Genomic DNA, 18154 nt, shown 5'->3' with positions numbered 1-18154 from the left:
AGGTTAATTATTTAGTTGCCTCAAGTTTAATCTAGTTATGTTACACTTACGTCTTCTGGTTAGTCTAATGTATTTCTTGTCTGTGATTTCAGGTTGTCAAGATTGTATTGTCATGTCTGCGTCTCATGTTTCCTGTTTTATTTTGAAGAGGTCTTGTGTTTCTATGTTCATTGTGTTTAGTTTTACTCTTCCTCTGTGACATCATTATGTTCATTTGTGTTAGCTGTTTCCCCATGTGTTTCCACTTCCCATGATCAGCTCCTGTGTGCTTTTAGTCTGTGTGTGTTCATTCATTTTTCGTCCGAGCATCTGTTATTCTACCTTGTCTCCATGCTTATGCATTCATGCCAGGGCTGTATGTCTATGTCTATGTCTATGTCCATGTCCATGTCCATGTTCCAGGGTTTTGTTATGTTTAGCTCAGCCAGTTTAGATTATGATTTAGAAATGCAAAGCAAAGGGCAAAACTAAGTCCAGCCTTTAATAAACGGCTCGTTTTTCAGTTAATATTAAGTTTTGTTATTTTTGCGTGTCCGCACTTGGGTCCACCTTCTTCACTCTTTACAGTCTGCCTCAGCCAGACTGTGACACAGTCAGTGCAGATGGGAATATAATTTAAAGAGTTTAATTTGAACAGTCTAAAGCAAGATGATTTGGGGTGATACAGTACTATAAGGTCATTAAGATAAGATGGGGCCTGATTATTTAAGACCCTCTATTTGAAGAGCAGAATTTTAAATTTGATTCTGGATTTAACAGGGAGCTAATGAAGGGAAGCCAGTATGGGAGTAATATGCTCTCTCTTTCTAGTCCCTCTCAGTACTCTTGCTGCAGCATTTTGCTTTTCAGGGAGTTGTTAGGAAATCCTGATAATAAAGAATTACAGTAGTCCAGCCTAGAAGTAATAAATGCATGGACTAGTTTTTTGGAGTCAGGATGTTTCTAATTTTAGAGATATTATGCAAAAATATGTCCTTCAGTTTACAAATGTGCAATTAAAGGACATATCCTGGTCAAAAACAACTCAAAGATTCCTCACAGTTTACTAGAGGACAAGGTAATGCCATCCAGAGTAAGAATCCGGTTAGATACCATGTTTCTAAGATTTTCAGGGCCAAGAACAATAACCTCAGTTTTATCTGAATTTAGAAGCAGAAAATTAGAGGTCATCCAGGCCCTTTTTGTCTTTAAAACATTCCTGCAGTTTAACTAATTGGTGTGTGTGTGTTATCTGGCTTCATGAATAGATAAAGTTGAGTGTCATCTGCAAAGCAGTGTACCGTATTTTCCGTACTATAAGGTGCACTTAAAATCCTTTAATTTTCTCAAAAATCGACAGTGCGCCTTATGTATGAATTCTGGTTGTGCTTACTGACCTCGAACCGATTTTATGTGGTACATGGCGCTCAAAAATCTGTCAAATGTTTTACTACGAATTGGGTAAGCTATGAAGCCGCACCGCTTGATGGATTGTCGGAGCATTACGGCTACCATAGTCAGGAGCCTCATGGACTCCAAGTAATCTGGGTCCAAAACTCCGTCCGCTTCAGGTCCCAAAGTCAAACGAACACTGCAGCATCACTGAGAGTTAAAAACTGTCTAAATTCTTTCATCTTTAATAAAATGATCAGCGTTGCTGCTTTACCAGGTGTAACAATTAAGTTTAACATCCAGGCATCCATGAAAACAGAATTTATTAAATTTAACCGAGTTAGATGTTAGCAGGAAGTTAGCTCGCTAGTTTCCACCTAAACATGATATAGCATGTTCTGACTAAGATTTCTGAAAAATTTAAAACTTACAGCTTTGCTATCACTCCCGACATAAATGAAGACAGAAAACTAAACGGCAGTGACTTTTTTAGGGTTACTGAAGTTGGGCTAGCTGGTATATAATGATGTGCCACATGATCACTAGCGACACAGCTATGTTAGCATAACATAAACACAGTGAAGCTAACTTTTTTTCCACTCGATAAAATTTAACGTGAGGGTTCCCGATGGTTAGGGACAAATGCAATCGCATGGCAGGATGCTGTAAACGGACCAAACTTCAGTCAGGAGAACAACTGAGATAATCTATCAACAATATGAGGTTAGTCATTAATATACTGCAACAACATGGGAATAGAGCAGCTGCGAGAGAACTCAACATTAATGAATCAATGGTACGGAAGTGGAGGAGGCAAGAAGAACGAGTTGAGTAAAGTTTGACTTATCTGTTTTGTTTCGCTTGATGCGCCTTATAATCCGGTGCGCCTTATGGCTTGAAAAATACGGTAAATGTATGCTATGCCTTCTGTTAACCCTAAGGGAATCATGTATAATGTAAACATTGTTTTATTTATATCTTATGTATTTTTATTATTTAGTTCCAATGTACACCACTTTGTGTCAGCTGTGGTTGTTTAAAAATGCTTTATAAATAAAGATAATGATGACAATGATAGTGGTAAGATGGTCTAGCTTTACGGAGGGCTTTTTTTTATAAAGCAGCAAACTATTTTTCCAGACTAAATATGATCTTCTAAATGATACACCATTTCCTTTCCAGCGTACGAGTTATCTGCCTTAAGGTGTACATTTGAGAGTTATGCCAGGGAGTCTAGTACTTCTGATTTGAGGCTTTCTTTTTCACAGGAGCTACAATATCTGGAGTCATATATAGTGGAAAAGCAAGTACCTCTGGAGTAGCTGATCTGGTCTGTGTTGGCACAAGGTGTTAAAGAAGATAAGAGTGGGTGAATTATATCCTTAAACCTAATCACAGCACTTTCAGAAAGTGCTACTGTGACGACATCTAGTCCTCTATTCCTCACTGCTGTGCATTGTAAATGTTCTTAGGAAATGATCAGCCAAAAAAATGCTTTTCAGGAAATACCATTGAAAGTTCAGTTTCTATGCCATATGTCAGAACAAGATCAAGAGTGTGATTAACCCTAACCCACAATGGACTGGTCTGGACCAGCTTTAGCTGGGAGACACTGAATCTTCATATTTCTCAGCAAATTCAATTGAGCAGTGACAGGGTTGACCATTGAGTCCATTTCAAATGGCTCAATGAAATTCGGAGCCAACTTTTTCGACTCAGTACGAAGAGGAGTGTTCTTTGCCAACAATCAAACCTTTAGGTCAGCATGGTAGGCTGGAGCAGGAGTCCAGTGACAAAGTCAGTGGAATTCATGCCTCAAGTCTCGTTTTTTTTTTTCATGTTTGTGTTCAAGTTCATGTTTATGGTTTCTCATGACAAATCCTATTTCACCCAGTTTAGGTTATAGTTTAGTTTTCACCTTTGTTCGATTTTGCCATTTGCTTTTGTATTTTTCCACCAGCCTGAATAAACGGCTCGATTTTTGTTAAAGTTCAGTTCTTTCCCTTCTGAGTCTGCTTTTAGGTCCACTCCACAACACACCGGCCATTTGGCCATAACAGGGGATGCTGGACAGATGGTACAGAAAGTTCAACTTCGATGGCTGGCAAGAGAGAAGGTTGGTAGCCCAGCGATGATTCAAAAGGTGATAATCCAGTGGCTGCTGACGTCATGGTCTTGTGGGTGTACTCCACCCATGAAAACTGAGAGCGCCACATGGATTGGTGGGAAGAGACAATACAACGATGGAGGTGATTGAGAATCTGGCAGCTCGGATCCGGTCCTGGACGATATCGCAGCCACGCCCAATGGCGTTCCCCGACGGCGTAGAAGTGGAGGAGGTCCGGCCTGTTCCGGCCCCCAGGATGAGGCCAGCCAGGATGCAGCCTGCCTCCGCGTCTTTCCCCACTCCTCAGGCAGGAGTGAATGGAGCCCAGCAGGGGCCTGCACCCGTTCCTGCTCCCCAGAGGAGGGCTGTTGAGTAATTGCTGGGCGTGCAAGGCACCTTGCGAGCCAGAGGTGGAGGACAAGGCACACCAGGAACCTACTCGGCCAGAGTCGGCGGACATAGCGAGGGAGAGCCCTGCGCAGACAGAGCTGGAGATCGCCATGCCAGCCGTTCCAGCAGTGTCTACGCCAGAGATCAGCGCGCCGTCTGAACCTGCCGCATCTCCACCAAAACCAAGTGCGCGGTGGGGTCCTACATGCTGCCCGCTGGTCAAAGCCGCCTGCGAGTCCCGGCTTACAACCACACCTACTGCACCGGACGCCTACCCAGCCACCTGTGAGCCCTGGCTCACGACCATGCCGGCTGCACCACCATGGCTTGCCACGTGGCCGACCTTTGCAATCACACCTCAGCATAAAAAGCTTTGCTGTCTGTCTGTGGTTGTTGTTGTAGTGTATGTGTCGGGCTGTGATCTGTAGAGCTGTAGCCGACTGTGTGTGAACAGCAACCGTAAAAAGTGTTGAATAAAGTGTGTGTGGAAAGCGTGTACATGTCGTCGGGTCTGCCGTGGATCTTTTACACCCAGATAAGTGAACCAATACCACATGATGGAGGGAAAATGGTCTCTTCCTGTAACGGGCTGTCTACAGACGAAAACCGTCTCGATAGAGCATCAGGTTTTACATTTCTCGAGCCAGGTCTGTAGGTAATGGTAAAGTTGAACCGTGTAAAGAAAAGGGCCCACCTGGCTTGGCACAAGTTCAGACATTCTGCCATTTACAGATAGGTGAGATTTTTGTGATCTATCCCTACAATGAAGGGGTGCTCCAAACCTTCCAGGCAATATCTTTACTCATCCAGCGCCAGCTTAATAGCCAGTAACTCCTGACTGATTTCATTGTGACGTCCAGTAACTGGGCCTGTTTAAGGCAGAAACAGGCAACGGGTCAGGAAGCAGTATAAAAGTTTGTTGCAGTGTAAGGCAACAAATCGAGAGAATGATCAATGACGTTTTGTTCAGGGCCGAGTCAAAGTGCCTCAGCGGAGTGAATTTAGGAGTTAACAATGATTTTGGCCGGAACCAAGAGTCTAGGGTAGGGAAACGTTACCAGAGAGCCTGCCCGCCAGTATCCCCACAGTCACTGGGCACGCCCTTTTGGCTGCATGGGCTGCTCGTCAGACTTGAGTTCACCTTGGCTTTCCAGTGATGCTCCTTCCATACCAGAAGAGGCCAAACAGAAGGCTCCATGGGAGTTGTAGTTCTCTTACAGCCCATGCTCCTACATAGGGTCATCTATATACATATGGAAGTGCATCAAGTGAGGCAATTCTTTAGCTATTAATTCTCTCTTTAAATCATCATTCAAACAATGCAGAAAAACACAATGGAGGGCCTTCTTCTCACAACCTGTCTCAGAATTAAAAAATGGATAGAAAAATCTGCACACTCCGCTTACCTTGCCTTAACGAAAATAGCCCGGGATTAGAGCCCTTGTCAACCACGGTCCAGAATTTACTTAAGAATTCTTCGTACGAAATGGACGACTGGAATCTCAACACCGTCCCCATTTTAGGGCGCTTCCTTGCAGTAGCATCATCATGAAAGCCACCTTAGATTCTCTGATGAAATAGGTCTGACTCTGTTGCTAACAAACTAAGGCGCACTGGGTTAGAAAGCCACCGCTTTTCTCCAATTCACCAGTGAATACCTCCGATGTTGGGGACGGTCTCTCCAGAGGCAGGGGAGGTGAAAGTGGGCATGATTCAACGCTGGATTCTGTGGAGCAGGTGGGTTAGGCAAGGAAACTGTAGAGGGAGTGTGTATCATGCTTTTTACATCAGTCAGGTGTTGAGTTACGGCACTTAACTCTCCTGTGATCTGCTGAAGCATAAGTTCATGGCGTTCCAGCTGCTCCTCCTGAACAGCGAGGGAACCGTTTACATGAACCAAGCCCAATGTGTCCATAATGGCAGGCTTCCAATGATCAGCAGTGAATGTATTTACAGTGAATTCAAACAACAGTTAAAGGTTCAAACACAGTAGTAGCTGCCCCAGTCTCCCCGAGCCTTATGATTCTCCACAGAAGAGTCAACTTACTACTCTGTGACAGGGAATACTCCAAGAAGTCCTCGGCACAAAGACGGGTAAGAAAGAATCACTTTTCACAAATAAATAATCACAAGGGTTTCAGGAGCCAGACAGCACTAACTGTTCTCATGCAACAATCCAGCGAAGACTGAGACTCTGCCACTTCCTCTTGAAGCGTACACAACAAGGTAACCAGAGGCTGGTGTGTGATTACACTAGTGATGCAGAAACCCAGATGCAGGAAACAGTCCAGATCTCGACAATGCACCAAACCCGGTGCACGCCCCGTGCACCTACTATAACCAAGTTTCTGTAAGACAGAGTAAATTGATTTGTTGATCAATTATTAATTCATGTACGAATAGAGACTTGGAAGAGAGAGACCTAACGTTTGATAATCCATATTTCACTGTTTTTGTCACGGTACTGGGTCTGCGACCCAGTATTTGTCCTTGTGACTCTGTAATTATATCATTTGAGTATTGTTGTTCATAGTTTTGGTTTTCTTTAGTTCTTAGTGATTGTAGTCCCTCCTCCCTTAGTAATTATCTTAGCCTGTGTTTAGTCTCTGTTCCCATGTCTACTCTATGCTTTTCCTGTATTCCATGTTTCATGTCTAGTCACTCTTGTTCCTATGTCTCCTCAGTTACTGTGTTAAGCTTGGGTGTCCTGAGTCTGAGTTTCGGTCTGTGCATTTACTGTTTAATTTTGATAGTCCTTGTCCTACACCAGTGTATCTAGTTTTGCTTTCCCTCATCTCATTATGTCTGATTAGTCCCAGCTGTGTTTCCTCCTGTTCCCCATCCTCTCCTGATGCTACCTGTGTATTTTAGTCCTCAGTCTTCCCCTGCTTGTTGTCGCGCCATACCCTCACCGTACTGTGTGTTTTCCTCTGTGTGCCTTAAAGAGTCCTAGTTCTAGTTTTCCCAGTTTAGTGCCATGTTTCTAGTTTCTCATTTTCTGAGTTTTGGTTAGTGCTCTAATGTTTGGATTGTTTTACTACAGCAATAAAGCTGCCTTCCTTAGTTAATTATTCTGTCTGTGAGTCCTGCGTTTGGGTCCAATCTCCTGCCTGCCACAGCACACACCATGACAGAACGACGCGACCACGACATGGACCCAGTGGGCTCAGCCCGGGAGAGAGATCTGGCCCACAACCTAAGCCTGGTGAGGTAAATATCCCACACCTCGGATACGAGGGCAAACGCTATTGGGATAAACGCTATCAGGCAATTCTCGAGGGGAATCCTCATTTTCGCCAGCTCACAGGATTTATGGACTTAATAAACGATCTGTATCAAGTCAGGGAGGCAATACAAGCTCAGGAGCTAGCAGACTTTGCCCGCTCCCAGGATATGATGCCGACACAGCAGCAGCGGACAGCAGCAGCTATGGCACATGCCGCTTTCCGCGACACAGCAGCAGCCGCCATAGCAGGACAGCGTTTCCACGCCGCTGCCGTGGAATTCCTCTCCTTCCACACATCGGTCGGAGGATGAGGAGCAGGCCTTCATTTCTCCGCCATTACCAGTTTCCTCCGCTCCCTCGTCTGGGAGGAAACGGTGTCCACGCTGCCGGTGCTCCTCTCCAAAGCCGGATTCCGGGGCTTCAGAGCAGCCAGCTGTGGTGAGTGACAAAGACGCTATTTCTGTTCCCCCCTGATGTTGAGACTGTTTATTCTGTGCTGCGAGTAAAAACACCTCTTTTTCACTCCTTTCAAGCTGGGAAATACTAAGACTGTTCATTCTGAGGACATCAGTTCTGACTCGTTTTGCTCCTCCCAAGCTTGGGATTATTTCTGTGGGGACTGGTCACTTTGAGGGTAGCTATTCGGACTCAGTGACTGATTATAACCTCAGAGATTGTTAACCCCGGGTCTGTTTACCCAGTGTCTATAAACTCAGTGTCTGTTATCTCGGGGTCTGTAAATTTAGAAATAGTAAATTCAAAGACTGTTTTCCCAGAGGCCACTTTCTCCGGCCCTATAGACTTAAAAGACTCTTTTCATGCTCCTTCCAAGCCCGGGAATATAACAATAAATACAATGGATGCTAACTCAGAGACTGGAAATTCAGAAACAGTGTACATAGCTGCGAAACTGGCATCTCTAGAGACTGTCACTCTCTCAAGGGTTTCCCCAGAGGCTGAGTTTCTGACCTCAGCAGACTCTGAACCCTGGAGGTTGGGCGAGCTGTCTCAGCTGTCTGCAGCAGCCTCCACAGAGAGCTCAGGCGAGCTCACCCAGACTGCAATGAACTTTGTCTCGCTGCAGCCCAAGAAGTGTCCAGAGCTGCCTGCTTCGTCTGGTTCATCTGTTTCCGCGACATCTGGTCCCACGCCGTCTAGTCCTACGCCATCTGGTCCACATCCACATCCAGCACGGCCTGGTCTTCCAAGTCCACGCCCAGCACGGCACCATCACCAAACACTTTCCAGGCTGAGGATCTTCGTCGTCAGGGGTGGCTGTGTTGCCACCGCCGTTTCTCACGCGGCCGGCCTCTGGACCTGTTTTCTCGCCGCTGCTGCTTTCCGCGCTCCAGGCCACTGGATTTGCTTTGCCCACACTACTGCCGCCTTTGCACACGGCTGGCCCCCTGAACTGTCTCATCGCCATCGCTGGCTTCGCGGTGGGCCTCCAGAACTATGTGCTGAACTAGAGTTCCGTCGACCTCCAGGTTGTCCCCCTGAACTGCCCTGTGATGGACTATTGTGCCGTCGGCCTCCTGATTTGCTCTGTTTTGCACTCCTGTGCCGTCAACCTCTGGGTCAGCCTCCTGAACTGTTCTGATTTGGACCTCCCTCCTTTTGACACCAAATCTCTGAGTGTTAAAGGATTACGGTATTAGAAAATTTAATGGCTAGAGGATAATCCTGGTATGAAAATGCAGGCAACAAGAGACCTTTCATATGGTCTAACTCATTTTTAGAAGGCAACTATCCCATATTGTGGAGCTTTAGTGTAAGGTGGCACAGGATAACAACGAAGGTCATCAAACCTAAAATCAAAAGTATTGAACAAACCTCACTTCAGCAAAAAAAGTGGCAGCCTCTCTCTGCTGGGAATACTGGGAATATACAGCTATCTTTGAAATTCTTAACCTAAGCTTAAACCCTCATTTTAGGGATTGTGTTACTTTATATTTTGATCAGTCAATGCAAGTAAATTAGGTATAAACCAATAATATAAATCAATAATTGAAAGCAATCTTCTGTTTTAGTACTGTGAGGGGGTACATGGACTAAACTTGCTGGAGTCTGTCATGTCAGTGGGATGAGTAATTGAGCCATCACTGCTATGTGTCCCTTCCTAAAAGAATTGAATTTTTCACTGTTCTGGCTAAGACAGTGGTGTGGAGTCTTTTTGCGGAGTCCAAATGTATAACTTTTCCTCTTCTCAAAGCCATCATCCACTTGCGTATTAGTGCTCTCCAGTCTCCCAGCATGGAGTCCAGGAGGGCAGGTAGGTGGTGAGCAAAAGGCAAGGTCCAGACACAAGCTGCAGACAAGGAGAAACCAATGTGAAGAAACCAGGCAAGTTGAACAGGTAAGTCATGAATTCTGAACCCACGGCCGAGTAAACTGGAAAGAATGACAAAACAGGATTAACGCAGAGGAACCAAAAGATCGAATGAGTCAGATCAGGGAGGGACTTTATCACTGGTAAGTAGCAGACAGAGCAGAACCCACCCCAACCCAAACTCGGAGGCAGAAAGAAAACAGATTCCAAACACTACAACAGGCCAGACTATGGCGCATTATCCATGTAGGTAGTAGTCCAAGTTACTGAAAGATGACATATATGAATCTTTTTTTGACGTTGAAATCTATCTCTGGCCTCATTACCCCTGTGGCTGTGGAATAGGTCATATCAACAGGCTGCTCTACACCCGGCTCTCCTCTGTTTGGGACTGCAGGACACTTTTTTTCAAAGTGTCAAAAAGATGCAAAAAGTTACTTTTCAGCAAGCTTGCGGAATTTGTCTGTTACTCCCTTCACCTTGGGTTCATACACATTTTCAATGTTTTCTGGGATAGGAGGCATGTTTTTGTAGCAGATGACTCCACTCAAATAAATCAGGAACCTGGAAACTCTCCACTAACATATCATATCATGTACACTGTGCTTCACAACACTTCATCAAATCCCTATCATCCAATTTATTAAGTATTCAGTTGCAACCCCTGTTTCTTTATTACCGTGGGTTTCTATATTGCGCTGTTATAGTTCATTGTTTATTAGATTCCCCTTGTGTCTTCACCTCCTGTGTTTAAGTCTACCTCGCCCTCCATGCGTTTCAGCCATGTCTCATCTCCAGTCCCCTTTTCCTTCTGTATGTTTTTACAGTGTGCATGTTCCTCGTCAGTCCATCTTGTTAAGTCCGTATCTAAGTCTGTCATGTGTTTCATGTCTGCGTGTTCTATGTCGTCAGGCTCTCATTGCCATGTCTGCGTTATGTTTCCTGTTTTATTGTGAAAAGGTCTGGTGTCCCATGTTCACTGTGTTTAATTTCACTTCCCCTGTGGCAGCATTATGTTTATTCCAGTCAGCTGTGTTCCCCTGTGTGTTTCCTTTTCCCTCGTCAACCTCATGTGTACTCATGTGGTCTGCTGTCATGCATTCATTGTCAGGCCATCTGTTGTTTCATGCCATGTTTCCAGGTTTCATGTATTCATGTCCATGTCAGGGTTTTTCATGTTCTATTTTAGTTTACCCAGTTCAGGTTCATGTTTAGTTTTGGATTAGTTTGCCTTGCCCTTTGTTTTGTACTGTTAAAACCAGCCTTTGATAAACGGCTCACTTTCTGTTAAGATTAAATTTTGTTCTCGCGTGTCTGCACTTGGGTCCTCCTCCTCACTCCATATAGTTAGCTTCCCCGACTGTCACACTCTGCATATACAGTGGCTTGCAAAAGTATAATGTCTGTTGTCTGTGGAATCTGTTCAGTTCAAGTTCGAACATTTAATTACAACAGGAACATTGATCAAAGTGCTTTACAGGAATACAAAATAACTTATAATATCAATGTGAAATAACTCTCATGCTGTAATAATTGCTTTCAGATTAGATTTGAAAAGACTGACAGTAGGAGCCTGTCTGATGTGCAGGGGAAGATTATTCCACAGTTTAGGGTAGGCACTACGAACCCAAATGCTCGATTGCCTCTGTGAACAAGCCTAGACCTTGGTATGGCTAAAAGCAAAAGACCATTTCATCTAAGAGATCTAGAGGGCTGCAAGAGGGTCAGACAAAAACCCAGTCGCCTGTCCATTTGGAGCTTTGTAAGTCAATAATAACATTTTAAAATCAATTCTGAAGTGAACAGGGAGCCAGTGAAGAGAGGCAGATACTGGGGAAATATGTTCATGTCTTTTAGTTCACATCAGAAGACGAGCTGCAGCATTCTGGACCAACTGCAGTCTTGGATGGCAGGTCCGACTAACTCCAACTTATAAGGAGTTACAATAGTCCAGCTGGGATGTAATAATGCATGGCTTGTCAGTTTTTAAACGATAAAAATGATTTTTATCTTAGATAAAAGCCTTAGTTTAAAAAAAAAAAAGACACCTGTACCACAGAGCTAATCTGTTTTTCAAAATTATTGTCAAATGTAATCCCCAAATCTTGAGTGTGCAACTTAATAAAAGGCTCAAGACACTGCAGGTTAAAATAAGAAGTGCTGGAATTGCCACTTGGTTCAAACATTATCACTTCAGTTTTGTTCTCATTAAAATTAAGCAATTTGGAGGCTATCCAGGCACTGAAGTAAGGGTTCTAGTGGAGCACAACACCTTCCCTTCAGTTGAAGGTAGATCTGAGTGTCATCGGCGTACAAATTGAAACAAATTTTATATTTTATGAAAATTAGACCTAGAGCCAGCATATAAACAGATAATAAAATTAGACCCAATATAGATCCCTGAGGATCTCCACAAATAAGGGGGGCTGAGGAAGATGTAAAATCTCCAAAGTTCACAGAAAAACTCCTGTCAGACAGGTATGACCTGAACCACTCTAGTAGAATGCCCTTAATGGCGAAATGCTTCAATCGTGAGAGCAACATGCTGTAGTCAACAGTATCAAACTGTCAGATCCAAAAGCAAAAGAACAGCTGAGTCACCACTTTTAAATGTGCAGTTTCAGTGTTTTAAAGAGCTGGAACAACATCATTTAGACAAGACCATCAAGCTATTTTCATAGTTTCTCCACCTGATCAAACACAGGCTCAAACTTATCAAAGACAGAAGAGCAGGTGAATATTTTAGAAAGATCAGGTGAAGGCAGGGCCATCATAGATCAAAGCCATTTTATCTTATTGATTAAAAAACTGCAAAAATCTTTCACAAGTTTCTGAAGAACTATTAATACAAGAAGCTGGAGAAATATTCAGAGCAGAATCAATGATTGGAAAAAGGAGCCTGAGGATGTTACAAAGAGGCACAGTGTCAGTTTTCTGACTGACAGTTGTGAACAGGAGTATTTTTTTTGCTGGCCTTATGGCATGTGCATTTTGCAAGAGTTTCACTCTCAAGAAGCCAACAAAATTTAAATAAGTCACAAATGGGAATTTCAAACTCTGTGGCACACAATTTACTGCAAATTGCACAACATCTAACGTGTCTTATGCCTGTTGTGGTTGTGGCTGGGGTGCTAGGGGTCACCTGTGATGGCCCTGGTTTTCCTGAGACAGCAGGATCTGGTAATGGCCTCCAGGGGTGGCAGAAGGCAGACAATGATTTTTTTGGGCGGTGTTAATTACCCTCTGTGCAGCCTTCCTGTTCTCAGTCGTGGCCCCTACGTACCAAACACCCAGGCATGAGGAGAGCACGCTCTCCACTGAGGAGCGGTAGAAGGCCAGCAGCAGCTTCGGGTCCAGGTTATTCTTCCCCAGGACACGGAGGACGTTCAGCCGCTGCTGTGCCTTCACCACCAGGGTGATGGTGTTGTGGGTCCAGGTGAGATCAGTGGAGATGTGCGTGCCCAGAAACCTGAAGGTGGGGACAGATCCCACCAGTTCACCATTTATAATGAGAGGGGAGTGGACCTGTCTGTGCCTCTTGAAGTCCATTATGAGTTCTTTGGTTTTAAGGACGTTCAGCTTCAGGTTATTTTGTAGGCACCAGCAGGACAAATTCTCTGCCTCCACCCTGTACACTGTCTCATCTCCATCAGAGATGAGCCCAACCACCATGGTATCATCTTCAAATTTTATGCTTCTAAATTCAGATAAAACTGAGGTTACTGTACTCAGTCCTAAATAGAATAGAAATACAGTATCTAACCAGATACTTACTCTGGATGGCATTACTGTTGCCAGTAGTAACCTGTGACATATCCTGGTTTTTGACCAGGATATGTCCCTCAATGCACATATTAAACAAATATGTGGGATTGCTTTCTTCCATTTGCACAATATCACTAAAGATAGAAATATTCTGTCTCAGAGTGATGCTGAAAAAATAGTTCATGCATTTATTACTTCCAGGCTGGACTACTGTAATTCATTATTATCAGGATGTCCTAAAAACTCCCTGAAAAGCCTTCAGTTGATCCAAAATGCTGCAGCAAGGGTACTGACAGGGACGAGAAAGAGAGCGTATTTCTCCTATATCGCTTTATCTTTATTGGCTTACTGTTAAATCCACTGACCCTGGAGACTAAGAGAAACCTGATAACAGAACAGATAAAGTCACCATGAGTGCTGCATGCAGCACCATGAGTGCAGGCAGGTTCAGGACCCAAACGCAGGACTCAAAACAAAAGAGTGAACTAAGGGAGACAGCTTTATTGCTGAAATAACGATATTTAAACATAGAAGAACTAATAACCAAATACTCAGAAATAAACAACTGGGAATAAACTAGGGAGCCGAGAAACACACAGCTAGTGGGACAACACAACAACAAGCAGAGGAAGACAAAGGGCTTAAATACACAGAGGGGTAGCGAGGGAAGTAGAACCACATGGGGAACACAGCTGGGAGAGATGTAACATAAGGAGACAGGGAGGAAGCAAAACTGAATGCACTGCACTGCACTGCACTGCAGGACTCGGAACTGTCAAAATAAAACAGGAAATATGAGACACACTCTAAGATGCGGACTTGACGCTATGACCGGGGAAGAAACAGACATGAGAACATAACTGACTAGGGAGACAGAACGAGAACGCTGTCTGGACACAGGAGATGCATGAACATAGAGACATGGGGGACTAGACATGACACGTGGAACCCAGGAGAGGCACAGAAGAAAATCAAAATCCTAGAAACTACAGAAAATAGCCAAGAAACTAGAAATACAAAGACTACACCATGAAAAATGCTAAATAAATGAATATTCAGAAATCAGAAAACATATAAACCCTGGGTCCTATACCTAGGGCCATGACAGATAATTGTAACTAAACACTAACACTTCATCATCATGGACACATCTCAGACAACAAAACACAAGCAGAATACGGTTAAGTTGTTGCACACCTGGAACAACCAGAGGTCAGAGGGCATAACAGTGATTCAAACTTTAAAGTACCCAGAATGCACTGTTAGCTTCTTCCAGTGAGTTATCAGAAAACATCCAGGGTACGTGAAAGATCAAACACTTCATTAAATAAACTAAAGTTTTGGTGTAAATCAGGTGTTTCTGAGGCTCAGGTGGATTCTGTGATTGGTTTAATATGGATGGCCTTTTCTTCTCGTCCAATCAGATCAAAATGTCTGATGACAGAAAAGAAGAAGATGAGGAGGAAGAAGTCACCTGTCAGCCTCTTCCCCCTCCTCCAGCCTCTGTTGCCTTGGAGACAATGATGTCACTGAGGAGGCAGGACCTGGTGTGCATTGTGTGTTTTGGAAGCTACGACCTGGCAAAGCGGCTGCCTAGGCGACTACACTGTGGCCACACCTTCTGCCAGGCGTGTCTGAAGAGACTGAACACAGTCATCAACGAACAGGTGACTGATGACATCACAGACACTTATCTGAGTCTGTGAGAAGCGAAGGACGTGGATTAAGAGTAACAGGCATGCAAATGTGAGCAGCAGCAGTTAAAGACTGAATTAGAGCTGTGTCCACGGGTGATGTCAGACACACCTGAGAGGCCAGGGGTGAGCAGTTAGGGTAGGGCAGTGTTTATAACTTTTTGATTAGTGGTCAGTCCCCTCTGCCAAATCACAGATGAGGGGTTAATCAGACAGACCTAAAGGTGAGGGATCAGGTACAGAAGTTGTGTGTCTGTAGTCACTCCCCTGTGCTCCACAGGTGTGGATCCCGTGTCCTCAGTGCCGACAGAACACGCCTTCACCCAGAGGAGGCGCCGCAGCTCTGGACCTGGACCTGGCCACCTTCCTGGGAGTGAAGGCCTGTACCTCCAGTCGCAGAGAGGGCCTGTCAGCAGCAGACGCAGCCCAGGACAGGAAGCTGTGGCTGGGGAAGGAGGCTGTGGATGATAGTTGGTCGCACGGAGGGCTGGCTGAGCCCCGCTTCCATCACTATGGCAACTGCTGTCCACCACTTTCCTATTGGTTGTGCTGCTGGTTCTGTTGCCCAGGGCGGGGCTAACAACAATGGGTGGGGCTAGAAGGGCTCAATGATGGAAGTTTAGTTCACTCTTTATTGGTCCCTGAGTTCCTCCTTAATGCAATTTAACCAGGATATTTTGACCATTTCCAGTGAAGAGGTAAACAAGAAATAAAGATAATTTAATTACCATGGTAACTAGGTAACAGCTGGGTGTTACCAGTCTGCACACCTGTAATGTTACACTGACAAAGAGTGACGCTTCTGAGCTCAGACTGTAGTATTTTAGTCACACCATGGTTTAAAAAAAAAAAAACCCACACATAAATAAAAATGGATTATATTTTGTTATGATAAGTAAAATTAAGAACATTTTTATTTCTATAACACCTTTTAAGATGAATATCATAAAGTGCTTCACAACAAAATGCCAGAACATGAAAAAGAGTTGACCAGAAACACAAACCTAAGAAATGACTTTTTAGCTGTGTTTTAAAAGTGACTTTGAGTCTACAGATCTGAACCTCAGGGGGAGAGCGTTCCAGAGTCTGGGGGCCACTATTGCAAAAGCTCTGACTCAGCCTTGTATGATGCACAGCCAGTAGGCCCTGATTAGATGACCTCAGGGACATCCTGGGTACCTATGGATGTAAAAGTTTACTGATGCAAGTTGGTGCATGAAGAGCTCCTTAAACCTTATGTTTAAGGCTGGAAATCACCTGTTACAGTTTCTGATCGCTTATAGCAGGTCATATAATTGTTGGCTTTTCTTTGTTTTCTCTGTAGTATTGTAGAGTCTTTACCTTACAATATAAAGCACCTTGAAAAAAAGTTACATTGAATTGAACTGGATTGAATTGAAATGAATGAATCACTAACCTGTGATCTTCCCTCACCCTTTGATAGCTTAGATAGACTCCAGCTTAACCAGGACCCCAAACTAGACCAGCAGTAAAAGTATGGATAGAGAATGGCTGAGAGGATGATGGATGATGATGGATTGATGGATGGATAGTGACTATGAAAGTATAGACCTGTCTCTGCTGTTTGACCTGATAGTTTCTAAAAAGAATGGAACTCTGTAAAATGTAAATAAAAGCAGAATGCAATGATCTGCCAATCATCGAATGCTTTTATTTTACTGAGAACACATGAAACGTGAAAAGATATCTGTCGTTTTTTTAGAATTTGATGTCAGTACATTTCAAAAAAGTTAGATAAGCTACAAACAACCTCAGACGTTTTAGTAAAACAGCAAATTAACATCTGCCATCTAATGATAATAAGCCGTGATTGGGGTAAAAAAAATCTTCCCAGAGAAGGTTAGAGTTTCTGAGGTTTAAAAAAAAAAGTTTCGAACTTTCTCATGTTTAAAGTCACTGATGAAATGAAGATTTCTGATTGTGTGCATCTGTAAGGATTGCCTGATATACAGCTGCAGATAATTAATAGCTGACCCACGATGTTTCACAGGGTCTTCTAAGGAGCCTTCCCTTCCTGTCCAGTTGCTTTGTTTCCAAGTTCCTTAGACTACGATGACCTGGATGACTGAGAACCTACACAGGCATATTTAAAGTGTCTTCTGATTGGTGGTAATGGCTGTGTTCTTCCACTGGGTGGAGCTGTAATGGTGCTGCAAACCTATCAGCTGATCAACTCCTAAGAAAGAAGCTTTCGTGAGGTGAAAGTGAGCAGCTGTCTGAGAGACTTTATTCCTAAACAAGAAAGGAAGCATCCAGACAGAGAGACACACACACACACACACACACACACACACACACACACACACACACACACACACACACACACACACACACCTGAATGGATTAATTACACTTTACTTAATCTATTTTACACATTCATGTACACTTGCAGTCAAAAGTTTGGACACACCTTCTCATTTAATGTTTTTTCTTTATTTTCACAACTATTTACATTGTAGATTCTAACTGAAGGCATTCAGTGAGAGGTGCCTGAAGGTGTATTTGTGTTCATTGTCGTGTTGAAAAATAAATGATGGTATAACTAAAGGCAAACTGGATGGGATGGCATGTCGCTGCAGGATTCTGCGGTAGCCATGCTGGTTCAATGTGCCTTCAATTTTGAATAAATCCACCAACATTGTCACCAGCAAAGCACCATCACACCTCCTCCTTGCTGCTTCATTGTGGGAAGAGTGCATGTAGAGAGCATCCATTTAGCTTTTCTGTGTCGCACAAAGACACGGCGGGTGGAACCAAAGATCTCAAATTTGGACTCATCAGATCAAAGCACAGATTTCCACTGGTCTAATGTCCTTTCCTTGTGTTTCTTGACTCAAACAAATCTCTTCTGCTTGTTGCTTTTCCTTAGTAGTGGTTCGTGCAGTCTCCTCTGAACAGTTGATGTAGAGATGAGTCTGCTACTGGAACTCTGTGTGGCATCTATCTGGATTTATCTGGGCTCTAATCTGAGGTGCTGTTAACTTGTGATTTCTGAGGCCGGTGACTCAGAGGAATTTATCCTCAGCAGCAGGGGTTACTCTTGGTCTTCCTTTCCCTGGGGTGGTCCTCATGTGAGCCAGTTTCATTATACAGCTTAATGGTTTTTGCAACTGCATTTGGGGACACATTCAAAGATTTAGCAATTTTCCAGACTGACTGACCTTCAGTTCTTAAAGTAATGATGGGCTGTCATTTCTCTTTACTTTGCTGATTGGTTCTTGTTATAATATGAATTCTAACAGTTGTCAAAT

General features: G+C 43.7%; 1 protein-coding gene across 1 annotated transcript; it reads left to right on the top strand.

Annotated features, from left to right (window-relative positions):
* The first annotated feature begins 14618 nt into the window (after nucleotides 1–14618).
* Nucleotides 14619–15462, top strand: rnf224 (ring finger protein 224). Its single transcript, XM_063480311.1, has 2 exons — nucleotides 14619–14855; nucleotides 15163–15462. The coding sequence occupies exons 1-2, from the start codon at nucleotides 14619–14621 to the stop codon at nucleotides 15460–15462; spliced, it is 537 nt and encodes a 178-aa protein (XP_063336381.1).
* The last annotated feature ends 2692 nt before the right edge of the window (nucleotides 15463–18154 follow it).

Source organism: Pelmatolapia mariae, linkage group LG7, assembly GCF_036321145.2.
Source record: "Pelmatolapia mariae isolate MD_Pm_ZW linkage group LG7, Pm_UMD_F_2, whole genome shotgun sequence".
Lineage (NCBI taxonomy): Eukaryota > Metazoa > Chordata > Actinopteri > Cichliformes > Cichlidae > Pelmatolapia > Pelmatolapia mariae.
Note: the sequence above shows the minus strand (reverse complement) of the source record. Positions and strands in the feature narration are given on the sequence as shown.

Coding starts and splice junctions, on each gene's coding strand:
- rnf224 (XM_063480311.1), top strand. CDS start 14,619: ATGTCTGATGACAGAAAAGAAGAAGATGAGGAGGAAGAAGTCACCTGT. Junction 14,856..15,162: donor ACACAGTCATCAACGAACAG/GTGACTGATGAC, acceptor TGTGCTCCACAG/GTGTGGATCCCGTGTCCTCA.